The 26,333-nt window shown below is 46.6% G+C and overlaps 10 protein-coding genes across 10 annotated transcripts; 3 read left to right on the top strand and 7 right to left on the bottom strand.

Annotated features, from left to right (window-relative positions):
- Positions 1-620: 620 nt before the first annotated feature.
- Positions 621-2,292, bottom strand: F5Y00DRAFT_272477 (uncharacterized protein). The gene has a single exon (XM_048012984.1). The coding sequence runs from the start codon at positions 2,209-2,211 to the stop codon at positions 811-813; it is 1,401 nt and encodes a 466-aa protein (XP_047868775.1). The 5' UTR covers positions 2,212-2,292; the 3' UTR covers positions 621-810.
- Positions 2,293-2,713: 421 nt separating this feature from the next.
- F5Y00DRAFT_272480 (uncharacterized protein) lies at positions 2,714-5,662 on the top strand (the record flags this gene model as incomplete). Its single annotated transcript, XM_048012985.1, has 2 exons — positions 2,714-4,336; positions 4,391-5,662. 2 exons carry the CDS (start codon positions 2,714-2,716, stop codon positions 5,486-5,488), a joined length of 2,721 nt encoding a protein of 906 aa, XP_047868776.1. The 3' UTR covers positions 5,489-5,662.
- A 324-nt stretch (positions 5,663-5,986) lies between these two features.
- On the bottom strand, positions 5,987-7,660 carry F5Y00DRAFT_258103 (uncharacterized protein; the record flags this gene model as incomplete). The annotated part of the gene is made up of 2 exons (XM_048010646.1): positions 5,987-7,153; positions 7,265-7,660. 2 exons carry the CDS (start codon positions 7,658-7,660, stop codon positions 5,987-5,989), a joined length of 1,563 nt encoding a protein of 520 aa, XP_047868777.1.
- A 658-nt stretch (positions 7,661-8,318) lies between these two features.
- Positions 8,319-12,061, bottom strand: F5Y00DRAFT_226233 (DUF699-domain-containing protein). The gene is made up of 7 exons (XM_048006303.1): positions 11,992-12,061; positions 11,559-11,904; positions 10,990-11,500; positions 10,637-10,942; positions 9,589-10,589; positions 8,778-9,523; positions 8,319-8,717 (listed from the first exon to the last, which is right to left on the bottom strand). The coding sequence occupies exons 1-7, from the start codon at positions 12,006-12,008 to the stop codon at positions 8,510-8,512; spliced, it is 3,135 nt and encodes a 1,044-aa protein (XP_047868778.1). The 5' UTR covers positions 12,009-12,061; the 3' UTR covers positions 8,319-8,509.
- Positions 12,062-12,278: 217 nt separating this feature from the next.
- Positions 12,279-14,507, bottom strand: F5Y00DRAFT_226234 (uncharacterized protein). The gene has a single exon (XM_048006304.1). The coding sequence runs from the start codon at positions 13,810-13,812 to the stop codon at positions 12,559-12,561; it is 1,254 nt and encodes a 417-aa protein (XP_047868779.1). The 5' UTR covers positions 13,813-14,507; the 3' UTR covers positions 12,279-12,558.
- Positions 14,508-16,197: 1,690 nt separating this feature from the next.
- Positions 16,198-17,856, bottom strand: F5Y00DRAFT_272484 (uncharacterized protein; the record flags this gene model as incomplete). Its single annotated transcript, XM_048012986.1, has 4 exons — positions 16,198-16,299; positions 16,370-17,063; positions 17,213-17,568; positions 17,703-17,856. The coding sequence occupies 4 exons, from the start codon at positions 17,854-17,856 to the stop codon at positions 16,268-16,270; spliced, it is 1,236 nt and encodes a 411-aa protein (XP_047868780.1). The 3' UTR covers positions 16,198-16,267.
- A 2,143-nt stretch (positions 17,857-19,999) lies between these two features.
- F5Y00DRAFT_226238 (phosphoglucomutase 2) lies at positions 20,000-22,393 on the bottom strand. The gene is made up of 5 exons (XM_048006305.1): positions 21,993-22,393; positions 21,837-21,934; positions 21,571-21,774; positions 20,503-21,516; positions 20,000-20,443 (listed from the first exon to the last, which is right to left on the bottom strand). The coding sequence occupies exons 1-5, from the start codon at positions 22,049-22,051 to the stop codon at positions 20,151-20,153; spliced, it is 1,668 nt and encodes a 555-aa protein (XP_047868781.1). The 5' UTR covers positions 22,052-22,393; the 3' UTR covers positions 20,000-20,150.
- A 266-nt stretch (positions 22,394-22,659) lies between these two features.
- Positions 22,660-23,819, bottom strand: F5Y00DRAFT_226239 (ribonuclease H-like protein). The gene is made up of 2 exons (XM_048006306.1): positions 23,518-23,819; positions 22,660-23,448 (listed from the first exon to the last, which is right to left on the bottom strand). The coding sequence occupies exons 1-2, from the start codon at positions 23,554-23,556 to the stop codon at positions 22,888-22,890; spliced, it is 600 nt and encodes a 199-aa protein (XP_047868782.1). The 5' UTR covers positions 23,557-23,819; the 3' UTR covers positions 22,660-22,887.
- A 409-nt stretch (positions 23,820-24,228) lies between these two features.
- Positions 24,229-25,041, top strand: F5Y00DRAFT_258109 (putative methyltransferase; the record flags this gene model as incomplete). The annotated part of the gene is made up of 1 exon (XM_048010647.1): positions 24,229-25,041. The coding sequence occupies one exon, from the start codon at positions 24,229-24,231 to the stop codon at positions 25,039-25,041; it is 813 nt and encodes a 270-aa protein (XP_047868783.1).
- Positions 25,042-25,345: 304 nt separating this feature from the next.
- F5Y00DRAFT_155744 (uncharacterized protein) lies at positions 25,346-25,913 on the top strand. Its single transcript, XM_048004606.1, has one exon. It carries the CDS (start codon positions 25,456-25,458, stop codon positions 25,861-25,863), a length of 408 nt encoding a protein of 135 aa, XP_047868784.1. The 5' UTR covers positions 25,346-25,455; the 3' UTR covers positions 25,864-25,913.
- The last annotated feature ends 420 nt before the right edge of the window (positions 25,914-26,333 follow it).

A 26,333-nucleotide genomic window follows, 5' to 3' on the forward strand; every position in this document is an offset into this window, starting at 1 on the left:
TTCGCTAGGCCGTTCCAACACGGCCATTGACCATTTGTTAAAATCCCTACATATTATTTGGACTTATAAGATTTGGTAAAACACCAACTTATTATTTAGACTTATAAGTTTATCTTCTATCTGGCAAAATACCGGGTGTGGAGGGTTGCTTGGTAGTATAAGATTTTGCTAGTTAATACGTACGTGATTTATGCTTCCCGGCGAGTGAAATGTTTCTGGGCTAAGACTCATCGTAGTAGGAGGAATGGAGGACACTTGAATTTATCTCCTTACTATTATAGTTTTGGAATTAACACATCGGATCTTTAAGGGGTGGAAGAGCGATCGGCGTAGCAAGATATTGATATATTTTATTTACCACGCCGCAAAGAAATCAACCGCTAGGATTATGAACTTCGTATAATAATAGTATTAACTAAATTATATTTATGTACATACATAAAAAGGTAGTCATGTAATCCCATTGGAATGGCCAGCATGTAGATCCCAAGGTCGCTTACCTCATTGGTATGAGAAGGCGCCCCTTATTGGCTGGGGTTGGTTCGAGGTAACACAACGGCTTTCCGTGCATAGAAATGAAGATGATCGTAGCGACTTCATCTTATTATTACGCGGCCAACGCCTTCTCTTTCACGATTTAATACAATCAATTAGATTATCAAAATAGCTTTATTCTATCTACTTTGGCACGCCTTTGCCATGTGACAATATCCTTCTCCTCCTCCTCCTCCTCCTCCTCCCCTCCATTCAGGGCGGAAATAATGCTCTCCTGTTGGCCACATGTGTATACGAAGATCCGGGCCAAAAGTATCAGAGACCGTCACCATAGACGCCCTCCGCGTGAGTGTCCCTTTTATCCTTCGCCTCTTTGGCTTCCTTTTCAGCCTCATCTGCATTCTCTAATTCCCGATCCCTCTGTTCTTTTGCTTCCTTCGCCCTCTCCTCCTTCTCCTTTGCCTCTGACTCGAGCTTTTCAATCTCTGTATCTAGGTTCTTAATCTTCTGCTCTAATTCTGCCTTCTTCGCCGCGTCGGTTTCGGCATTTACCTGGTCGACTAGATCTTGCTTTGCTTTCTCCTTGTTCGTCGCTTGCGCGCGGTCGCTCTGCGCCTCCTGGCTATTCTTGTCCATAGCGTCTTGATACACCACCCCCCGCTCTCGGGCAAGTCTTTCGGCTCTACTATGAATACAATACTCAACGGCGCTCTGGAGATATGGCGCCTCGGCTCTCAAACCATCCCTTCTACTTCCAATTTCTTTCTCCACCGCTGAAGCCTCTATGTCTGACAGCAGTGGCTCGTAGCGCGATTTGGACAGCAAGTCTACGAATCCTCGAAAATGTTCTTTGTAGCTTGACTGCAATGTCTTCCCTACCCTTTCCTCCAAGTATGCAACCGCATCCGCTGATGCGTTTTCCCGGATACGGCTGTCGGTGGGATCGAGGTTCTCCAGATCGCGATTAACCGACCGTTCGATTATCTGCTCCAAGTCGGTTCTCAAGCTTGGAACCGTATAATCAAAGCTTGGCGGCTTGTATTGAGGACCGACGCTTTGGAAAGCCTCGCTCGCGAGGTCGAGGGCACGTCGAACTTCAACAGTTCCGGTCCTTTCCTTGCCCTCAAGACAGCCCATAATCCATCCGATAATGGCGGAGGCCGAGACTCCAAGGACAGTGCAAATAAAAGCAGTGGTAAGGGGAATAGGGGAGTTCAGGAAGGCCACGATTGCACTCCCCGGGACTATTTGCGACCCGCTAACGGCGTCTTCGCCACCTTTTCCGTTCTTACGGTTCCCGGAGAACGTAATCGGCTTCGGGCTGCCATCGTCTTCGTAGTCGAAGTAAAAGGTGATAGTATAAGTATCCCCGGAATCGGACCACACTACTTTACCGTCCGGTTCCGTTGCGTTACGTTTAATGGCACCGTCGATGTAGATGCGGCCGTTTGATGGGTCGACCTTCAGCTTGTGATCTTTTAGGTCCTCTGGCTCGCTGATATTGTAAAGCCCGGCAGCAACCGAAATGTTGAAATGGCACCCACTTTCCGCGGCGCCCCTGGCGTTTTTGAGATTGTCGACGGACAGGTCATACCCGCAGTCGGAAATGAATGCGTTCGTCTTCGAGGAGTCTCCGCTCCCGATAGCGTTCACAGCATCGAGGAGGACTTGTTTGCTGCGCGTTAAATCGATGATGAATTGTTTACTGGTCTTCATTGTGATGATTGTTGTGTGTTCTGTTCCGATGGGCAAACCGGGTTACTGAGGTGCTCAGCTTGGTCTCTCCTGCAGGCCGTGGGGGCGGAAGGATGAAGAGAAGAACGAGGTATAGCACCGTGAGAACCTAGTGGGTGCCCAACCTTTATGCATGGTTCGATGCCCAGCTGCAACTTATTGCTCTACAGGTCCGAAAGCTGAAAGCATAGGCAGGCTACCTAGGTAACTATGTACATACCGAGCACTTTGATGCAGAGTACTATTTGTCAGTGCTGGTCCATGGAGCCTTGTTAACTTCGTGACCAAGTCGAAAGTAAATCGGATAGGAACTTCTCCTACGTTCTGCGCAGTTCACCACAGCCGAGTTATTAAGCACGGCTCCCACTGCCATGCTATCTACCACCTACCAGCTCGAGACACACTTTAGGCCCGGGAACCGTCTAATCTCCTAATTCCAATAGCCACACCCACAAATATAACTTCTCTTCATTCCCTCGCCAGCATGAAAAAGATCGCTACCGAAGATACTTGTCTCATCCTCGCCTCGGAGGACTTCGTGTTGTCGGAAACCAACTTCACGCCTTGGGCCGACACGTATATCTTCACTAATCAGTGTATGCTGTCCACCGCAAAGGTCAAGACTAAGAACTTGCAGCTCAACACTTCTTCATTTGTTGTTAACGCTACGAATGCGACAATTGATGCTTCCGGTGAGGATGGCGAGGATAATATGGAAGAGCTTGCAAAGACGGCAGACGGCCATACAGGTTACCATATTGTCTTTTCCTCCGCGCGCTGGTATCCGGATGAACCGATGTCACTCTCTGTCAAAGGGGGAGATGGCCGGTCCGGATGGTCCGGCCTTGCCCAAGGGAAGAATGGTGGGAAGGGCGGAGATGGCGGTCCCGGAGGGACTGTCTACCTTCTCTACTCGGATACATTCCAACTCGTTAACGCTGCTGCCGGTGACTGGTTTTATGAGAAGGACGATGAGAAAAAAAAGGCCAAGGTTGCTGACTGGATCGAGTACTGCAAGACTATGATCACCTGTCCTCAGACTCTCGTCGACTTGATCAACAAATATGCTGACGGTTATCGGGCAATGTCCGCTGCCGATGCGGGCGAGAGACTTTTCGACCTGACGACTGCCATCGCCTCGGCTAGTGTTGCATTCGAGAACAGCATACGTATCAATTATGCCGGCGGCCTGTACGGTCACGGCGGCTCAGGGACGCCTCATGATGGAGCGAACGGCGAGTCCGGTTCCATCGGTTCCTCGACAACAGTAGAAATGTACAATCAGACTATTCCATCGGCTCCTCATATCCTCTTTCATCCAGATCAGATTGCCATGACCCTGAGAGATATCGAGAATGACTACTTTCTGGGGAGCTCGGACAGCATCATGGGATGTGCGCGATCTCTACGAATAATGCTTGATAGGCTGTCTTTCTTTGCCAATCTAAAGCCGACAGATGCGTTATTCCAGGCGTACCAGAAGGAAGAAGGTAAACTGTTTATTCTCCATTCCGGAACAGATACGCCCACCTCTATCACATCCATCGCAAAGTCCCTTGAGAAGGCTCAAAGGTACTTTCGCCAAATCGGCTCCGGGTTGGACTTGTACGGACATGTCCCAGCTTGGGTCCCGCGCGGCTCTTACGACTTCTACAAAAGGCAACTTGACGATATCCTCTCCGGCTTCACCGATATCGAAACCAACTACGTGACGTTTCAGCAGGAGGCGATTACCCAAGTAAAGAAGCGCGACGTCATCACCCACAGCAAAGCTACGGCCAGGACGCTCATGAGTCGTGCCCGTCAAGATATCGCACGGCTTAATACAGAACTAGGAGCAACATCTATTATGATACAAAGCCTTCCGACCGACTTCAAGGTGAAACGAGAGGCTCTCATGAACTCCATCAAAGCCGCGGGTAACAAAATCGACCAAAACAAGTTCAGCGTCTCCTTACCAGACTTCTTAGCTGCAGCCGCGCAATTCGCCTTTGCTCCAGGACTTCCAATGGCCAGTATCCAAGCAGCGAGTCTCATCACTGGAGGTGTGACACAAGTCCAAGACGATAATGACACACATGTTAACAAAGCCTACCTTGTGAACAAGGTAAACATTTTCATCCTAGATCGTATTTTCAGCGCGGTTACTAAATTGTACTAGATAATGGCTATTAAGGCTGACATGGATGGCCTGAAAGAAGGCTTGACTGTCGGTCCCGGGGGAGATTCGCTCACCATCGATGACCCCGGGGCGGCGAAACTCCTCGTCGAAGAGCACAGTCTCATGGCCCTGATCGGCCAATACCGGGGCCTCTTGGGCGACAGCTCTGTTACCAGAATCAAGGCTAAGTTCGAGGAATACGTAAATACGGTTCTAATGCGGAACAACTATGTAATTCGCTATAACGCCGTCCTTACTCTCATTGCCCAGTCTCACGGGATCATCGATTCGCAACAGCATCAGCTAGATCTCCTTGCCCGTCAGTCCGTCCATGATATCGACCCAGATCTGCCCGGATTGGCAGTATTTGTCGAACAGGTCTTCTTCGACGCTGCGGCACAGGTTTTGAAAGTGCTCTACCGTGCCGAGCGAGCTCTCACCTTCTGGACTCTGGCTGCGCCCGTTAGCAATCTCTCCACCCTGCGGCAAGGCGGGTTCGTCCGGCCAAATCACGGTACCAATTCGCTATATTCTTCCTTCGTTTCCGCCAAGAACAATATCATCGCTGCATACGCCGACGCCATCGAAAACTCAACGAACCAGTCCCAAAAGTTCGGCGACTCTATACCGATCAAGGTCTATCTCAGCCAAGACGACCTTGCCGATCTGCAGACGGGCGTCTACGTCACGCTCCCCGCCGCCCGATCCACGACCCAGAAGGTGGACAACCCGTTCGCCGACTGCGCCGATGTGCGCCTGTCGCGAGTCCGGTTCTACGTGAAGGGCGCTAAGACGTCGGATAGCATGTTGGATGTCTCGCTAGAGCATATGGGCAACGAGACGGTCGTCGACGTCAACGACGGTTTGCATGTCTTCGTCCACAACGCCCTCCATTTCAAATTCCAGTACAACCTCGACACCGGCGCGATCCAAACCGACGGCGACATGGCGAGTCTCGTCAACAAGGAATTAGCCCTGCCGGGGCCGTTTGCCCAGTGGAGGATTGCCGTTAACGATAGCTACAACAATGATCTCGATATGTCGGAAGTCACTGACGCGTGGTTCGAGTTCTCGGGATGGAGTAGGTCGTTCGGCTGAGTTGAGATGGGTGCTGTTGATTCATACGATGTGTCGGTTTTGAGTTTGTTTTGTTTTTATTATTACACGCAGCAAACTGCGAGGTTTCTGCTCGCTCTATGCGGCGCAGCTATCATCTAGGCTTCTAGGAACTGGATCTAAGATTCTAGTCGTGGTAGTAGTAGCCATCGCAATCAACAATAGTAATGTCACAGCAAGAACATAAGTAAAGTACGCATTTCTCAAAGCGCTGTAATAAAGGTACATTTATGTGTACGATTTATGATCCTAGTAGTTATATTCGAGCTTGAGAGGCGGACTCCTCTTATAGTGCAACTCGCCGCCGCCGCGCCTCTCTGTAGTAGTAGTATCACCACCACCACAATTACTTCAAGAACTATCCAACTTATGTGGATCCCTAGCAACTAGTGACTAAGGCACTCATTGTAAATGAGGCAGTCACTGCCTGCAATACGCATATATAAACAATAGCTAGATCCTAATCCTGTAATCCTAATTTTAACCAATTTCAACGATGTCACCATAATCTAGGGAATCACACTTAGAGGGGTCGACAATATTCCCAACTATAAGGAGGTCGTACGGAGTTAAGACGCCCACGGAGGTGTCGATATCAATGATGTGCTTTCCTGGAGCAAATACATTGGTAGTCGCGAAGAAATCCAGGCGCATCGTGTTCGAAAAGACTGGGAACTGCCAGCCATCCATCCAGCGTTCGACCTCATCTGGTATATCATCCTGCATCCCAAGCAATTTTTCACCAAGAGAAGGCTGAACGGCTTCAGCCTTGCGGTTCCACCACCCTCCCTGGATCTCGATCTTTGCCGTGACTTTCTTATCGTCAAGCGATAGGAACGTGGACGAGTTGTCCATCGAGAGGTTACACTTGACCGTACCGTATTTAAAGTCCGTCTTGACATCCCCATGGCGCACGTATGTGCGGGATATGGACCACTCGAAGCTGTTCTCGAAACTCATGGTCCAGCGAGCCTGGTTGTTGGCAATGTCGAGGTCGAGGGGACTATCGTCAAAGGACCAGTTGAACTCCTTGATATTGTAGTCGCCGAGCGCAGTGTGCTCGCTGAAGAAATTATGAAAAGTGGTATTAAGTTTGTTGGTGTATGCGAACCCGGTGGTGGTTGACTTAGGGCTGACTGTCAGCGCTTTCTTGTTGTACGTCCTCGCGCCATCGATGGCCTGCGACAGGAACTTCTGTACCAGCTCGCGTCGGATTATGATGCTCGCTGTGTGGTCAGATGGAATGGGGATCGACTCTCCGTCGGAGAGACGAAAGACGGTCGTAGCTTCTCCATCTTGGTTTCCCGAGTCCTTGGTCTTGATGTACAAACTGAGGCATCCGCTCGAGCCGTCGCTAGTAGGGTAGACGGTGAAGGCGACGTGTTCGGGAGTAAGAACCTGGGTTCCGTCTTCTTGAGTCGGGGCGACCTCGGCAAGGGAATACTTGATGGTTTGCCAGTTCGCTTTAATCCACTTCTCAAAATATTTGCTGGTGTTGACAAAGGTGTCCGTATCAGGGACACCAGCTTTCCGTTTGACATCAAAAACGGCGCTCGTGTCTTTAGTAGAGTCGAAGCTGAAGACGACGTGAAGACGCTCGTTAGCCTTGTTAGAATCGAAAGCCAGAACTTCGCCCATTTCCTTCGACTGTGGTGGTCAAATGGATGTTAGTGGCGGCGAGGATAAAACAATTTATTATATACATAGGAAAAGAAAGACAAGAAAAGAAAAAAAAGGGGGGCGCGCCTTTTTAATTACATTGCCGTCCGCGCTCACGCAGACGATGGGAACATTGGCTTCGAAATAATAGCCTGGGGGGATGGTCTCATCGGGGTACGTTTCGGTAGCCGTCTGGTCGTGATATGTTCCGCTGAGATCCATCTTCAAGCATGCATTCTTACTCAGGGTAAAAGAGAGAGTCGGGGCCGCAAGAGTGATATTGAACTTGGTACAATATTTAGAGTGCCCGGGACCCTCCCTCTCTACTGAGAACTCGACCTTCTTGGAGGCAGAATCGCTTTTCCAGAGCTTTTGGAGGACATCATTGAGCTGGGCCATGGAATAACTGACGACGACATCCCACTTCTCGGTTTTTCCCGAGCCCTTCATTCCTTCCGCGAGCTTACCGAGGCTGGGAAGACTAGAGGGTGCCATTCGAGTACCTAAATGGATGATGAAGTTGAGACGAGTAAGCAGTTGTTGAGGGTAGCAACTCTTGGACTTGGATCTGTGAAAGATAGTATCACAACGTAGCCTAGTAGCCGCGAGAACGTAGGCCTGGTACATATACTACGCCAACGATTACGCATCTGTATAGCAAAGCAAAGGCACCCGGTGCCCAAGCAGCGGACGCGATGCCCAACCCCATACAGCCTCATAATATTTCGGGACATTGCGCGGCGAGGTAGACAGACTGGCAGGCAGGAAGCCAGCTGAAGCAACTTGCATGCGACCTCTCTGCAGAAGCTGGAGCCAGTGGGAGAGGTTGTTGGAAAGTTCGGTTTCGTTTTCAGTAAGCACATGTTAATGAACCATTGAAGGGATCAACATGCACCGATCCCATTTCACACTCTCGTACGATGGGCGCGCGTGCATTCGCCCGGTCTAAGTGTGTATTACGCAGAAGCGCTTCTCACCAGTCATTTTGGGATACCGACAGGCGAAAGGCTACCAATCAGAACGCATAAAACATTCAGTATAATCGTTGGGGTCAGCTAAACCAAAAGAGAGAGGAAGGATGTTCTATACAAACTACAGGATGTCCTCGTGTATCAATCTAAGCTTACGTACCTAAAGTATAGCATACACTTGAGGAAAGGACCCCAACCCTTTCTAACGAATATTTTGATATACAACGTCTATCCACCTTAATCCGTATTATACCGGAGGCTTATCTTTAGCTCAGGTTAAAGCATTAACAGCTTACATGGGCTGAAGGTAATTTTAGTTTATTTACAATAATGGTAATTTCTCAAGGCAACTCTGGGGCGATATATATGTCTGTTATACACCTTTCTTAGACTTCTTAGCTTTCTTGTGTTTCTTTTCACCAAATACTTCCTCGTATACTTCCGCTGCCGTCACACCTGCTTTCCTTTTGGATTGCTTTGCTTTCACGCTGACAACTGGATTAGATTGGCCTTTCTGAGTGGCCTTTAATACTTGCTTCTCTGCTTCCTCCCAGCCGGGCGCATCACCCTCGATCTCATACCTGCGGTATAATGTAAGTAAATCCATCTCCTTAAGCTATTGGGGGTGGGGTTGATCTTACTGGTCAAGAGGGAGAGAGTCAATGAGCTCCCTCTGCTTCGCCCGCAATTCTTGTAATGCTTCATCTCCAGCCTCATCTAACTCATCATCTAAGCTCCTTTCAAGGGGCGCATACTTGTCGTCGACTACTTCGTCTTCGTGTACTCCAGACGCATTCTCCCTACTAACACCAAGCGCATCTGATTTCGGCATATCAGCTTCGACGGCGGAGGAGATTAACGTCGAGAAATGTGCTGTGATTTTTCGTATGATCTTCATAAACATGGCCAAACCCTGTGATGACTCCAAGGATAACTCTGCGCAAATAGCCCCCACGTCCTTGCGCTGCAAGCCAATCCCAAGCAAAAGGGCCCGCTGTACGCCCGTGAGCTTAATGCTTGGCTTCAGAGGGCCCATGAAGTAGAGGTCCGCCAGTTTGGGCACAAGATCTAGAATGGCATGATGATCCAACACACCCCTAGCATAAGATTCCAACCTCTTGCAATCGAATGGTGTTAGGGCCCTATCTAATTCCGACTTTGTTAACTCGGGTAGCTGGTTTGACGGGTCTAGCTGAGCACCGGTTGTGGCAGATTGATCTATACTTAATGCGAGAACACACGGAAAATCGCGGAATCTGTACGAGAGTAGAGCAAGGAAACGACGGTGGAAGTCGGCAGCGAAAGCTCCAAGCCATTCTCGGTCATCTTTTAGTGGCCTAAGCATGACGCAGGTGTGCTCGCCGGTTAAATCATTAGCCGTTTGTCTCTGTGAAGGGGTTAGTCTAACGGCTTGGCATATAGGAGGAATTGCTTTGAATTCAGGGATCTTACCAAGTACACTGGCACGAATAAGGCGCGCGACCAGAACTTATGGAGTGCTTGAGTTAACCCATAGCTCACACCAACATATTCCAGACTCTCTGCCTTGCGTTCTGCCAATCTTGAGAATAGGGGTTGCATCTTATCGATATCTCGAACCTTGATATCTTCATGAAGAAGACCGCCACTTTCGCCTTCTGTGGCATCTATATCCATGTTATCGGCGTTCCTAGCTGAGGTGTCGTTATCCTCCCCTAAGTTTATGAATTTGCCTTCGTAGTAGTCGATAAGAAGCTCGAGAGCTTTCGACCCGTATCCCATCGAAACACAATCTGGATGGGTCGCTATTCGTACTACGCGAGCACCTGAAAGTGAAGCAAAATCATCTTGGAATTGCTGACTGACTAACCAAGGAATCAAGTCTCCGGCAGGTCTCTGACCTCGATCTAAACCAGCCATCACACTTTTCTTGCTAATATTTCCTTCCAGAGCTATTTGAATAACGCATAGAGGCTCGGGCAGACCATTCTCTTGAATTGTTGACGAGGTTAAAACGAAGAGCTCGTGCGCTGGAGCGTCGCTAAGAAGTTGAAGGTCATCGGGAGAATTCTTGTAGTGACTGGTGACGAAGAGGGCCACCATCTGTCGAAGAAATCTCTCCGGGACTGGATGGAAGGAGAAAAGGGTATCTCGATTGACATGTAACAGCTGACATTGGGAAGGATCTGGGAATACGCTGTTCTTTGGTTTTGAGGGGGTAACATCCAAGCAGAGAAGTGCGTTCAACCACTTCTCGACGGCATCGCCTTTTCCGTAACGTATCGGTTCAGCAAGAGTAACTTCTTTCAGGGATCTTGGACTTCGTGTTTCACCATCCTCCGCCACACTAGTTGCGGCCTGCTCCTTTAACTGTTTTATTAGTTTGAGTGATAGGGATCGCCCTGTACCTTCGTAGCCGCTTATTGTAGAGGCCATGAATACTGTGTAAGGACCTAAGAGCTTTCGCACCAGCGCTTTTGGGTGTTAGCATATACTTAATAAATAGAAGAGAAAACCTTACGTAGCGGAATGGCGGCTGCTTCATCGATAATAACCAGCTCTGCTTGTCCCAGGACGTGGGCATCTTGCGGTCGTATGTATTGTATAGTTTGTCGGTGATTCCGGAAAATGTTGACCCTGACAATTGCTTTTTTGAAGTCAGGATTTGTAGACTGAATGATAGAATAATCTGTGTGGTCTTGGTAGTTTAGGGCGTCGAATGCTTTGAATACGAATTCGAATAGCGTGCCCAAATTTTCCGGAGAAGGTGATGTAACGAATATGTTACTATAGCCATAAGAGACGGCAGCAGCAATAGCGACGCCCACTATTTCAGTTAGTCGGTTGTTTTTTAGAGTAGATTGGGGAACATACAAGCTGCTGATTTACCACGACCACGAGCCGCAGTTAATGAGACCGTATTGCGAAGTGTCTTGGCAGCTATGGCATCGACGAACGTAACTAGAGCGTCTGCTTGATCCTTTGTCCGGGCAAGTTGGACCAAAGATCCTATGGGCTGCGTATCCCGAAGCGACTCCTTAATCTTCTCCAGCTCTATTTGTTCCGGAGACTTCTTCTCCTCCTTTGGCGGTAGTGGCTTCACCCCCCTACCACCAGATATAGGGAGAACATTTAGCTCGTCATCAATAACAAGGCAAGACTCGCACCGGCCTAGAGATAACAGAAATCGTTCGTTGAATCTTGCGACAACATCGTGGTGGGCTTCGGTTCTGTAGCGGGCGTGCACATCCATCGAGAGGGTATAAAGTTGTCTTAAACTATCCATTCCTTTTAATAAAAGCACAACCAAACCGCCTCCCTCGACTGTTTCGATAGTACGGGCTAGCGTATTGGGAGTAAGGGCCTCGAAATCCTGTAGGATACACTATAAAAAAGGAATTAGTTTGCGCGTAATGTGCGACGTGTTAGTCCCGACTTCTTACCATGCCAAACGTCCTACCAAGGATTTTGTCGGTCTCCTTGTAGTATACATATCTAACATCGTGTAGCGAGACGAAGAGTTCAAAAGGATCCTCCGAATTGGCTTCTCGAATACCGCGCTTGATCTCTTTCTTAATCTTAGCCTCCCGCTTTTTTCGGTGACTGGTGAAGCCGAGAAGCTTGTTTTTGTAGGCCCATAGTACAGATTTATTCTGGCGCAAATCTGTCTGGGACATTATGTAGTGCAGCTGGACGATGACATCCTTCGACCGGTCACCGACCACGATGAAGAAGCTGCGCTTATGCTCGGCGAGGCCATTTCGAATTAGAGTAGGAATGCGCGAATCTCTAGAAGATAATACAGTTAGTTATTTCTAGGGAATTTATGCTAGATATTGAAAATTGAATGTATAATGTATAATATATATAACTTACACAGCCTTTCGCACCATCTTGACGTCCTACTCCTGTGCGATTCTCTAAGACCGAAAATCGTGAACGAGCTTGCTTTTGGATGCTAGTCGGCGCAAAAAAAGTTCCCCAAAGAAACATTATTTTGCCAGGCGGTGAAGTATTTCTGCCGGGCGGTACCCCACTAAGTACCGTTGTACTCCACTAATGTACCCCCTAATCACAACTCTAAAATGCAGGATCATTATGTTAGGTACTTAGGTACTTGTGCAAGACTAAATCACCTTCGAAGCCTTGCACACATTATCAAATTAAAAGAATCAATCACGTATATTGGACAAAGGGTATAAACGTAGCAGAATGTCGATAAAGACAGATTTTCCTCACAAAACCATCTCCGCACCCAGGTCGTAGTAGAAACCGTCGCTAACCTAGAATCCCTTATGTTCGAGGAACCCTTCATACAAATAACGCCAAACGACCCGTCCTAGAAATGTAGGGAATCATAATACCGCCTGACCCAACCAGAAATGATAGGTACACAGCCAGACCCGTCTAACAACCCGTTCCTTTTCCGTACTCTTCCCTTATCTAACGCCGAACTTGCGCATAATCTGCCGGATTGTACGCATAGCCCCGATTCGTTTGCGCGTTATTCTTATATGTACCCTGGTGATGATACTCCTCCGTGGTCTCCTGATGTGTTGGTAATTCAGCTGCGAATCCCTTGTGATCTAGTCCGGGAGACGCAAAACCGGCACTGCCCGCATCCGAAGAATACGAGGTGGGCCGGGAGCTAAGCAAGGACGGGCTCGGTTGGCCTTGAGACCATCCCCAAGATTTGAGCTCGGGGGAGTGAGATTGGACTGAAGATGGGGAATTCCGGCCTTGGTGCGGGTATGATGGTGACGGGTAAGGTGGTTGTAAGTGTGGTGATGACTGCGGGTGGTGGAAATCACCAGGTAATTCCATAATGGCGCTCTGGCTATTTGGTAGTTCGGCGTATTGCTGGTAGATCTTCTGATCGTTCGAATCGAGTTGCTGGAATTGAGCCTGCCAATGCGCTGGGTAGCTCATTGAATTTGCTGTTCCTGGTCGACTTCCTTGCTGCAGCGACATTGGCCTTGGGACTTGGTATGGTACCGATGGCGACATTGGCGACGGATGATATGGGCTTGCCGGCGACAGTGGTGGTGATTTCATCCCTGCGCCTACACTCAGACCACCAGTGTAAGTACTGTTATTAGGATTGAACGTTCTAATCTTCCCATCCTCGATCATTCCTCGTAATATTCCGGAATCGAGTAATTCTGCCTTTTTGATAATTCTCTGTATCATTTCTTTACTAGCCGCCTTCATCTGCGCCTTTACTATACCGACCATAGTAATGTTACATCGTATCTCGATGTCCTCTCTCAGGTAGAGCCCATCCTTTGGCGCACCGAGCGCAGCAAGTCCAATCTCTTGTTGTTCCGGAGGCTCAACACCGGGTTGATTTCCTCCGATGCGATACTTGTTTCGGAGGTCGACACCCATCGGCGCGTAAATGTGCGTTTGCAGACCCCATGCAAGATCGTGAAAGCAGCCATTAAACGTGATCTTCCCAGATCCGAATCTTCCTATGCCAGGAACGTATTGAATTCGCTCGTGTATTTCATACCACGTCGAAAAATATTCGTCGGACACGGCATCGCGAGGTGCTTTGATTTGTTTGTACTCGAGTACGAGGGGATTCAGCGTTATGACTTCGCCGTGGCTGTGGAGAATATCGATTGCTAGTTGGCGGGGTATAAAGCTAGGAATGGGTGTTATCACCGTATATACTTCTTTCTTTTTAAGCACCATCGCGGGCAAAACTAATTTCGATGTTCTTTTCGATGTCCTTGCTTTCGCACTTTTGCTACCTAGTTAACTTGAGGCGATAATGGAAAGAGTCAGTTAAGTTGATGATTAACTAGAAGAAGAATCTCCCTCAGTTTCTTGTTACACGTAAGCCTGCTCAGCCGATCGCATATTTATCGCTGCGCAAAACGATAGGTTGGGAAGCTTATGCTCGTACAGAGCCTAACAAGGTGATTGACAGGTAGAACAAAGTCGTTGACGAGCAGAACAAGGTGGTCAGCACATCTATGATACCTGCTTCTCGTCCTTCAAGCCCCCCCTCCTCATCAATGCCTTACTTGTTAGTGTATTCTATTCTTAGTCCTAGGGAGCCCGGTAACTACCGGCTCCCAAGCCACACACCGGGAACCAACAGGCTGGGCCCATCTTGGCAAACCCTTGGTTTGGCCTCCGAACGAAAAGATGTAAGGGAGTTTCCCATTTAGCCATTTACGTACCTAATGCCCTTCTCCAGCGTCATGATGATCAACCAGCTGAACCAGTAAGAACGCTATGCTCTCGTCAGCGTAGACGTAAATGACGGAACCAGACCCATACAGACGTAGAAGAGTTATAACTTTCGAGAAGGCTGATAACACGATTCGTCGTAAAAAGGTAATGATGGGCTGCTCATTTACTCAAGTGCTTACGGATTGCATGCATTCTCAAGCTGTGCCAATAAAAATCGGTGGAGTATCTCCAAAAGGCTCGGTGGAATCACTTTAGAATAACGATCTAGAAATGAGAGATTTTGCTTCAGACCTAGTAATACACAACATCTCTCACTCATGTAGTGCCACCTTGCTTTCTAATTGCTACCAGTTACGCGGCATCTCTTTAACTACCGAGTCTCAATACATGATTTCTAAGAATCTAGAATAATATACTTCATTCCCCCACTTCGTATTCCCAGCTACCATTTCCAAGAGCCCCAACCCAAATACAACCAATTAAACAGCCCAGAGCAATCCGCCCTATCACGGGTGGCATCTACTGTGTACAACAGGTGTTTGATGAGCCGTTTGCCTAACGGGATCTACATAAAACAGAAAATATAACTAAAGATTTTACATGTGTGATTTGATCCAGAGCCATACAACACCAAAACACTGTTTACAGTTGGAATCATGTAATACTTACCTACCTCGGGTACCTAGGTATTTAGAAATTTAGCATTCAGAATGATCTTCACGGCACGTATAATTGGCAACGCCTAATTTATTTAGGCCGGCCAGTTTTACCTTCAGTACGATTCATATTTAAGGAAATTGCCAATGCTTATTATTTGCTTCTATCTCGTCTCCATAGAATCCTCGACCTACATACAAGAGTTTTTTTTTTTTCTTTTTTTCCTTTTCTTCACTGCCGAAATGCGAGCCTTCAATTAGTAACTTCGTGAACCAATATGAAATATAGCAAGTACAGTCTTAAGTTTAAGAACCGTAACTAGTGTACAAAGTGCAAATTAGTCTGCTGATGAAAGACAGAGCCAAGTTGGTGACATGCAAGAGGGGCCCATAAAGAATAGGCTTGTCCCATAACAAGACGATTATGGAATCTTATACCTGGCGCTCAATTATAGTGTCTAGGGTATTGCTGATTTCCTAGGTACTCAAGATGAGCAGGCAGTTGTCGAGAACTAATCAGCGTGAAGCTGCAAAGTCCGCCAACGGATGGCGGAGAACAAAACCGCCAATGAAGACTTTGAAATGCCGCGAACAAGGCCATAGATAAAAGTCACAAAGAGGCGTGTTTCCAGGTTCTAGGTAAACCATCCTAAAGGAAACCGGGTTGACTAGAAATCATTGGCGAGGAATCCTAGATGTGGATGAGAACTGGGTATCATAACTTTGGGCGCGTATGCAGAGTTGTGCTTGAATAGCGTCCATGAATTAGTGCTGTTGATCAAATTCGGTGAAGTAAACGAGGTATTTGTCCTGTTAATAAGGGAAACCGAATGTAGAATCATAAACGATGAATCGCATATGAAAGCCTCAAGGGAGGCGAGGTGATGTATGTGAAGTAGGTCGTCAACGTAAAACGTAGGCGTAAGCAGGCCTCAATGAGAACTGCGGCTGAATGAAAAAATGCGTATGGAATTTGCCAATGGAAAAGAATAAATGAAAAACCGTGCCGGAAAGAACTGACTGAAAGACGCATGCTAGGACCGTTGCCGAAAAACTATGAATGAAAGACTGTAGAAAACGAAACCGCGAAAATCTCGTGCTGGAGTCGTAGATGAGTGACTCTCGACGAGAAACTGAAGATAAAGAGCTGCGATACTGCAGCTATGCGATCCGAGGACAATAAATGTCCGATGAGTACGGATATATCTGACTCATCTGCTATGGTGACTACCTGCAAAGGAACTTGGATCCGGTCGCAGGTTCGATATAAGGAATCCTTATAAGGGCTTCATCTAATATTCATGAAGCCCCTGTGCCTTGTCCTCTATAATAATAACATGGTTAGTAATTTCTCGTAAAAAAAACTTCAGAGTTTTGATTTGCATATCACATACTTGGACCATCCTCCCAATAACTGCTGGGAATAATCGTTTCGAAGATCCTCTCATGCTCCGCGAAGTCTAGGGGGTGTGGCTTCTTGTAAGGTAGCTTCACTATCACCGCAGTATCGGCTCGCTCGCAAAGGGAGCAGATGCAGTCGTCGCCGGGGACTGGCGGGAAAACACGAGCGACTTGTCTTCGGATCTTATGATCAAGATAGTTATAGATTCCGTCGATAGTCCACACCTCCTCGATACTATGCGTCCAATCCCAGCTCCAACCAGTGTACCCGCCGAATTGCGGATAGTTGGTGAGATGCTTGCGCGAGTTCTTGTAGAATATCAGTTCGGGATGTACTTCATGCGGGCGCTCTAGGACAACGCGGTGAAAACCCCATCTGCTCAAGGCCTCGATGCGTTGATGGATCGGTCGAAGGGGTAGCTCTTTTGAACGTAGTTCAGCTACCTCTTTGGGATAATTATGCTTGGGACTATTCCAGTGTCTCCAGTCACCCATCTTCATAATATCGCATTCAAACGAAATGACTGGCCCTCTCGCCGCACGGGCAGCCGGCATGATTTTTCCGTAAAGTAAATCGCCGTTGCGGACTCTCTTGTACAGCTTGGTCGTCCAGGATCTAGATTCCTTACAAGTAAGGAATAAGGCGGGACACGGAGCTGACATGATCTTTCGTAGGCGATACGTGTCCTATAGCAACAGTAGTAAGTAATTGTCGCCACTAAATAGCGAGTATGAAGAGGTTCGATATGTCTTAGGAGTAAGGCTTCCCAAAGAAGCTAGGAAGCTGATTGTCGCCCAAGATAGGTAAGAAAGAAGAAAGGAATTCTGGAACATACCACGAATCGGTTCTGCGTCCAAACCGCGAATTCCCAGATCATCCCTCTCAACTCCGGCGGGAGTTTCATGAACATGTGGAACGTCTTCGGGTAGGAGGTAGTAGGTGGAGCGTTCCGAAACTTCACCAAACGTGCACTGAAGATGGGTGTTCTTAAAGACATAAAATAGTCCTTGTGAAATCCCCCAACTATCTGGAGATAATGCTCTAAAATCTCCTTGATCCTCTCGGGGGCAGCAAGTCCTTGACCCTGCCCATATACAAATTCCAGGATTGAAGGATATAGTTTCGGATACACCTCACGAAACTTCATTCTGAGATACTCTTCACGATTGGTTGTTACCTCTTCTTTTCTCTCTAAAGTCAAATTAATACTCTGTCAGATAATATAATAAAAATTCATAATGGACGTAGGATGAATTAAGTAAAGGGGGGGTTATTTTGACTTCTGGCATGGGATGAAGGTAATATTTGATGCTTAGGAGACTTACCAACAAACTCTCGAAACATCTTAAGAATCGATACTTCATCGACCCTCCCGCGAAACTTCTTCAGAAGTTTTATATCTCTTGGCTCGAATTCTCTGGATGGAGCCTGAAGCTCCATCCCATCGGGATTGTGCTCCAAATCGTGTGATGATGACATATTAAGACTTATTCCTTGTAAACTCGGGAACGGCTGTCTCTTATGAATAGCCAACGCGCCCTTGGGAAATAGGGTTACTTAAGAGCGGTCGGTAGATATAGGTAATGTTTAAGCGCAAACTTGGTGTTGATTGACTTGTGATCGAGTGCGTAAAAGTGTTCAGTTGATGAAATACGCATCCAAGGCGCGCTTAGTAGTAACGGGGATGGAACAATATCAATAGAAGGGAAGAGAGTAGTGTGTAGCCACAACACAGAGGTGCTGGAGGAATTGTCCGGGGGTGTAAGGTTGAAATGTTGATGATAAAAGGGTAGTAAGTAAAGAAGAAAGATCCACGAAGGGTAGAAAGTGATGTTCACTTTAAAAGGTTGATCTGCCTGAGGGCTAATACCAATATTTGCGGATTGTCGAGAAGGTACACACAGACGCTTCTACCTGCTGATGTGGTAAAAAGGCAAGATGCTACCCATATGTACAATTCGGAGGGATCGGGGGAAGGTAGGCCTTCCTAGGACGGCTTTGAAGGTAGAAGTTGTACAGTGTTTGATTGAGAGGAAGTGGATGAAAGAAAAGGAAGTAGGAGGGATATTGTAATTGTAGCAAGTCCCACCACTTTTATGGTCACCGCCTACCTTGCTACCTTCCTGCAAGAACCAGCCAGTTGTAATCTAGAGCTGTATATTGGCAGAAAAAAAGGATCACAGGTGGCAGAGAAAGTAGGTGCGGTAGTTAAGGTAACGAAGGTACTTGATGATTGGGTTATCTAAAAGATATCAACAAGTCCAAGGCAGTTAGTCATATATACCTAGGTACCCCCAAGTACGATAACAATCTCCGGCAGCCATTGAGGAACATTTAAAATCGACGGAAAGTACCATCTAAATCCGTACACAATATCAAGACTGGCTTTTCTTTCGTTTCTCTCAAATCAAATTACTACATGACCATATAACCCATCACCAACATAAGAACACGCTTTTCGTCCAATACTGGTAGTATCCTTCAACTACATTAATGAAGAAATGCCTCGAGCTGAATAAGGTCTCTTATACATACTCCTACCGCCAGCTTGTAAACAAATAGGGTTACTAATGGGCAGTGGTTGATTTGGGATATTATCGCGCGTACGCAGTTCCTGACACCGCAGAGAATACCATAATGTTTTAATTTGCTTCCACTTTATTGCGTTGATAGCATCGATATTTAAGCAAAGTAGAAATGGTAGTAAGTTCCTTATGTTAATAATGTCCGGGTGCTTTTAAGGATTGCTTGGATTATCTATGCTCTTGGGGGTTTTCTACTAGACGTGATTAAAGCCCTACCATATTAACAAACCAAGTCACTTTCGAAAGGGAGAGTGACTCCAGTGGATATATTCTTGGGATGGGAAAGTGTAATAAACGTGTATATGCGCCTACAAATTATTTGGTTAGTTGGTTGGTATATTTAATGCCAGGTCGAGGGAGAAGGACAGATTATTGGAAACGTTCCTAAGGATATGTACCATGTAAAATTATTTAAAGATGAATAAATATTTTACGAATTTAATTTTAAAAGGTATCACATATTGTGCGTGGTTAGTCATGGAATGTAGTTTGTTGTGTTAAAAAGAACGAAAGAATAGTTATAACATATAACAAATTGCTGCTCCTTGCTCCGTGACAAAAAACACACATGATAAAATTTTAGCCGTTTTTGTTAACTTTTCCGGATATTCGGGGCCGCTTCTAAGACGTTGTAGGTTTGCTTTAAGCCGTCCGGATTCCCGCATGCAAGGACGTCGGGCTTCTTCCGGCCGTAAATATCGCCCCACTCCGGTTCGGTGGTTGTACGGAGGTCCGGGCCAAAAGTCTTGCACATGTGGAGGTCCTTAACACCGTATTCGAACGTCATCCTTTTCTATTAATACTGTACTAGCTGCTTGCCAAACTGAAATTTGGATAGGCTAAATTTGGGTAGCTAACTACCATATTTATAGCAACACCAGCCACTACAGCTTACACAATATTGTGTGGTCTTTTGAAATTATACTGGGCTTGCCGGGTCCAGATGTGCAAAACTTTTGCCCGGACCTATACACCTACTTATTGAGCAAATTCTTAATGCATTATATCAAGTTAGAGTGGTTTCCTTGGCCATATTATCTATTCCAAATGTGAAATTTTGTATTTCCTTCGAAATATACTAGTGGTAATTACGTGATTTCTTTAGCAAATAAAACTCCGATAATTACTTTTAAAATTGGCTTTACTCCCTGCTTCCAAAGTTTCAACTTCGCTAACCTACAGTCTCGTCTATGTCTTCACATCTGGCTCGTCGCGTCCCACGTACTCCTTGAACTTCAACAGATCTGTGGCAAATTTGATTTCATCCTTGAGGAAGTCCTGGGCATCTTGGCTATAAGTTGAGGGGTCGTTGCTGTACTTCTCGATATACAGACGGATGGTCGCACCAGATGATCCAGTTCCCGAAAGTCTGACAACGATTCGACTACCGCTATCGAAGCGGGCGTAAAGACCCTGGTTTGAAGCGACGGAACCGTCTAGGTCGGTATAGGAGAAGTTACCAGCGTCGGTTACCGTTCGTTCTGTTGGATGTATGTCAGTCTAATAGCTTAGCTTGCGGCCTGGAATGATATTTACGTACCTCCTATCTTGCTTCCTATGAAGTTAGGATCGGCGACAAGGTCTTCTAGTGTTTTGACAACCTTGTTTGCGCCGTCGGAGTCAACATTCTCGTAGTCGTAACGGGTGAAGAACACCCGGCCATAGGTCTTCCAGAAGTCCTGCTGAATCTGTTTGATGCTTGGCTTAGTCTCGGGGTGAGCCTCCCCTAAGCCAGCAATGATGTTAAGCCATGCTACGACGGCCCATAGTCCATCCTTCTCGCGAACATGGTTGCTGCCGGTACCAAAGCTCTCCTCACCACAGATGCTTAATTTCTTCGCGTCAAAAAGGGCACAGAAGAATTTCCAACCAGTCGGCACCTCGTAGGAGTTTAAACCTTGAGCCTTAGCAACAAGGTCGACAGCCCCGGACGTTGGCATGCTGCGGGCCAATCCATACACACCCTGTTCCTTGAAGTAGGGGATGAGCTGTGCATGGTGGGCTATGATCGCCAGACTATCACCGGGCGATACGAACGCTCCGGCACCATATATCATGTTTCGGTCACCATCACCATCAGACGCTGCACCGAAGGGGATAGAGTTCTTATCGACGACTTCCACTAGAGAATGGGCGTAAGTGAGATTAGGGTCGGGGTGTCCACCGTTGAAATCAGGTTTGGGGACACAGTTTTGGGTAGAGCCGGCGAGTCCTAACTCCTGCTCGAAGATGGCTTTTCCATATGGACCGGTAACGCCATGTAGACCGTCGAAGAGGACCTTGAAATCGGGATTTTTGGTGAAGAACTTCTTGATTAGGGGGAAGTCAAAAATATCCTTGAGCATCTGGACATAGTCTGCCGTGCTGTCGACGATTTCGACCTCCAAGCTACCGTAGGTTTTGGTCCCAATCGTAGTTATATCTACGTCAGGAATATCGGCAATCTTGTAGGACGTGAGGGTTTTTGAAGCTTCGAAAATCTTGTTCGTTACGCTTTCCGGAGCAGGGCCGCCATTGGACAGGTTGTACTTGATGCCAAAATCTTGGTCGGGACCTATGAAAGCCACAGATTAGGAATGTAATTATAATTGAACGTATTTGGACTTACCACCGGGGTTGTGACTGGCAGTCAAGAGGATGCCTCCCGTAGCCTTTCGCTTTCGAATGACATGACTAGCAGCTGGGGTAGACAGAATGCCGTTCTGGCCAATTAATAATTTCTTGACTCCGTATCCGGCGCCAATCTTCGCAATCAGCTGGATAACCTCGGGGTTCCAGAACCTGCCATCACCTCCAATAACTAGGAAAGAACCTAAGACGTTGAATTTCAGCAATTGTTGCCTTATGTGTCTAGTTCACATTGAAGATACTCACCCTCTGCGCCTTCGGGGATAGAGAGGAGGATGCTGGCGATGAAGGACTCGCTATAGTGAGGTTGTTGGAAAACCTTGACCTTTTTTCGAAGACCTGAGCTGAAGGCGTGTTAGTATAGCGGCGGCGGGGTAGCTTTGAATGGAGCTATTTACGCACGTTCCAGGCTTCTGGTCAGAGAAGGGCTTGAATTCAACGGTTTTGACGGAGACGCTCATGATGATATTTACCTCGAACTGGGATTATAAATAAGTGCAGAGTAAAATCAAACAGTTCACTTGCGTATAGTTCACTTGGGAAGGTTCGTGAAGTTGTGAGATAGAAACTTGCTCAGGGGATGAGGGGATATCAATAAAAAACATATGACGACGTTGTTAGTGGGGTAGCGTACAAGCTAGGAGGTACCTTCCTTAGTCCCTATTACAGCTAGGTACCATAGTACATACAAGTTACACAACACATCACTGCAGGTGCTTTCAGGTTGCGACGAAAAGAACGATCCAATAGCGCAAGGTGATCTCAGTAAGTGTGGTGGAGTATAAACACCAAGGAAACCGCCGACCTATGTAATATTTTACGTAGTACACTACTTGCTTAACATCCGTCGCAGATACACTATAGAAATAAATAGAAAGGTGCTAACGGCGGCATGGTGCGCTGGTGGGACCCACATCGTACATTAAACCCCCCTATCAACAAATCAGCACGTAATTAATCACCTTTCTCACTTTGCATTGCCATGAAAAACCCCTTAGGTAGCTGGGTAAGATGGTATTAGAAGGGTGTCATTATAATCCAAGCAATTCGCCACGCGGAAATTTCTGCCCAATGCTTTTTTTCGTATATGAATTGTCGAGTCTATATTAATGATGGACCGCATCCCGCCTTTTTCGATACCGCGACAAACGCTATCGTAAACGCCATGCTGAAAATTAGAGGTATTTTAATACCGTACCATCTATTCCACTAACCTAGGTGGATACAATATTAAAATACTTGGAGAGATTTGAGTTAGGTATAGGTATATGTTCATTGTTAAACCACCTGATCTAGTTTACTCTTGACTTGTCCCGTCGTTCGCTTTATCAACGTGCTCAACGGCGCGGTCAAAAATCATCTCCTTGTAATATCGAGCCTCAGCAATGCTCTCGAGGATATCCTCTTTCGCTTGGTGCAACCCCTGCTTTATCGGTGCATTCTTTATAACACTTCTCGGACACCATCGCCGTGCAGCCTCCTTTAGAGTGCTGACATCTAGGATTCGGTGATGTAGGTAACTGACCACTTTCTTGTACGGCTCTTTTCGAAGGAATGCTCGGTCTGCGTGCACACTGTTGCCGGCTAGCACTGCGCCTCGCTCTGGCACATATTTCTTGATGTATGCCAATAATTCATCTGCTGCTTGTTCAGGGGTCATTTTGGAAGACACCACGGCAGCCGTCAAGCCGCTATTCCCATGCGTCCGTGTACACCATTCGTCCATCTTGTCCATTCTCTCCTGTGACTGGTGGATGACGGCTCCCCAACCATTCTCGTCCAAGACATCCAACGTCCCCGATGTGATAATACAGAAAATCTCAATGATTTCCTCACGATCAGGGTCGAGACCCGTCATCTAGCCCCTATTGTATTAGATTCGTCGTCATAAACATGAGTACTAAGAGGGGTCTATAAAATTTATTACCTCGCAGTCAATCCATACTAGCGCGCCATTGCTTGCCATAGTTATTCGCGAAAAAATAGAGCTTGTGGTTAGTGATGAAAATTGGTATGTAGCTGTAACCGTAAATACGATGCGTCGATGCCCATTGACCTTTTGTTGGGAAAGTAAATAATAGCGGTTAATCTTTTTACGTGATTATATAATCGACAGAAAATGCCACGCAGACTACCTATAGTATAACACTAAACACACACCCGTAAGGAAGTTATTTATGGCGGTAGGAACAACTTAAGGAAACACAATAATATTTTATCAAAAAACAACTGACGTATATGAGTTACCTAGGGGTTTTAATTAATAGTTACCTACATTCAGTATATCTCAGGAAGGAGAAGGCATATACAAGCCAGCTGGCTTGCAGCTGTTCATGGTATTGTAACAATTTCCACTGGAATTGACCAATAGAATAGAATTTATCAACAATTTTCCTATACTAAAGATTCTATATAACACTAACCAGCACGAGTGTATTGCTATTCATATAAGTAATTCTTATTACTCTTACGTACAAGTAAACTTGTGCACCTCTTGGTTAAGAAAGCCCATGACTCATCGGTGAACGAGCTACGGATTAGTAGAATCTATAAATCTAATAACCCCCTGAAACCTCTTGAGCGAAACCCCGAGGCTTATATGTATATCCGCTTGTTTCCCCTCGAAGCCTTAGCGATAATGTCAGCTACTCGTAATCTACCTTCTCAGTTAGTCCGCTACCTACCCACGAATGAGGCTTACGACCGATGGGCGGTAGTTTACGATACGGACGGTAATTTCTTACAAGAGCTAGATACTATTGAGCTGAAGGAGCTGTTCCCGAAGTTTCTGCTATCTATCACGGCCCCTAGGCCATGGCGTGTCGTCGACCTCGGCTGTGGTACAGGTAGAAATACCATGTTGCTTCTCGGTGTCCCTGACGTTGCAGAAATAATCGCGCTAGACTCTAGCAGAGGCATGCTTGATGTGGCGAGATCACGACTACAGAAGGTAGATGATGCTGTTGGTATATCGATTAACAGCCCATCGCGGACGGCTCCGGAACTGCATCTCGAAGTTTTCGATATCCTAACTGCGTCATCTCCCCCGATTGTCGCACAGCAAGCAGACGGAGTTATCTCTACGCTGGTCATTGAGCACATACCTTTGCCAGCGTTCTTCTATCAGGTCTCGCAGATACTAAAGCCAGGCGGTGTGCTTTTATTGACCAATATGCACGAACAAATGGGTGCGATAAGCCAAGCCGGGTTCGTGGACGCCAATACGGGCGAGAAGATTCGGCCGACAAGCTACACGCATACTATAGCCGATATAGTAGCCGAAGCAAATAAATATGGATTTGACCTCGAAAAAATTGGTGAAGTAGAAGGAAAGGGGATCCGAGAGAGAGCGGTAGAAGACAGTATGGTTGAAGAGTTAGGACCTAGGAGTAAGAAATGGGTGGGTATAATGTGCTGGTTTGGTGGCTTATTTAGGAAAAGGAGAACTTAGATAAGTATTGGTTATGAATTAGAAGCCACTTAGACCGACCAAGTATAGTGAGTTCCTACAAGAAAGGACTGGACTAAGAATTTGGAGTATGCATTTGGTTATCGGCGATGACTCAAACGTGCAACGTGGGGGGTTTAGTAGAGCTGTGAATCGCAGGCTATATGTTACCTTGCTTACGATGTTTAACTGAGCCATCAAGTAGAGAACACCTTAAGTAAGGCGTTGAAATCTGTTCAGGATACTCTTGGCGACGTCCTTCACAAGACTTGGTTGGGATGAAATATGCTTACACTTGTGGCGCGCTTAGACATGACGAGATATTAATGCGTGGCAGGCCAAAGACGAGTAGGATCGACCCAAACAAATGAGGCCGAGGAAATAATAGGTTAAGGGAAATAACTGATACTGGTTAAAATGCCTCAAAACGTTTACGACCGACAAGATTTCTTCGAGAACTATATCAAGCTGGACCGTCAAGTTAAGGGGCTTCACGGTGCGCCGGAATGGCCGCAACTAAAATCAATACTTCCGAACCTCAATGGCCTCGTCGTGCTTGACCTAGGCTGTGTGTTTGGTTGGTTTTCCCGGTTTGCGAGAGAGAACGCCGCGGAATTTGTTCGCGCGATTGATATCTCCGAAAAGATGCTTGAGAGAGCTCAAGAAATGACTAGCTTAATATGTTCCATCGAGCACCCGATATATACAGCGCCGTCAAGACCTAGATTTATTGTGGATGAAGAGACAGGTAGCAAGTCATGGCCGTTAGATGACTATCAAAAAGAAGGATTGAGAACGACCGATTGGTTGGCGCCCGGAATCTAGAAACAGCATAGAACGATCGGAACCTATATTTTTGTAGAATGGTGTCCAACGGAAGAAGAATTAAAACGGTTCCCTACAAGAGAGAGCGAGATAGTGAGACCTACGTTTCTGTTACTAGGTGCAACAAGATGCTGACCCCACAAACCCTCACCTTGTACTCAATAGAAAAGGGACAAGGGATTGTGAGACTCGGAATTTTGACGCTTCTGGAATTTATTATCAATTCTGCTTGTTTTGATCCCTTTGTTCTAATGCCAACAGATGCATGTGACTATGAAAATGGGTTATGGGAGCACTGGTTTATGTCAGCTGTAAATAGGTGACATCCAACTGTAATCGAAACGAATAATCGGCTAAGGCTCGGCAAAACTTAAGTCTACCTACCTAAAAAGGTAAGATAGGCGGTGATCTTGCCTTTAGGTAGGTGCTTTCCTAGCCTGTTATGCCTTGTATATCAAGTCGCAACTACC

The sequence above is a fragment of the Daldinia vernicosa genome (assembly GCF_022497035.1).
Source record: "Daldinia vernicosa strain CBS 139.73 unplaced genomic scaffold F5Y00scaffold_5, whole genome shotgun sequence".
In the NCBI taxonomy this organism is placed as follows: domain Eukaryota; kingdom Fungi; phylum Ascomycota; class Sordariomycetes; order Xylariales; family Hypoxylaceae; genus Daldinia; species Daldinia vernicosa.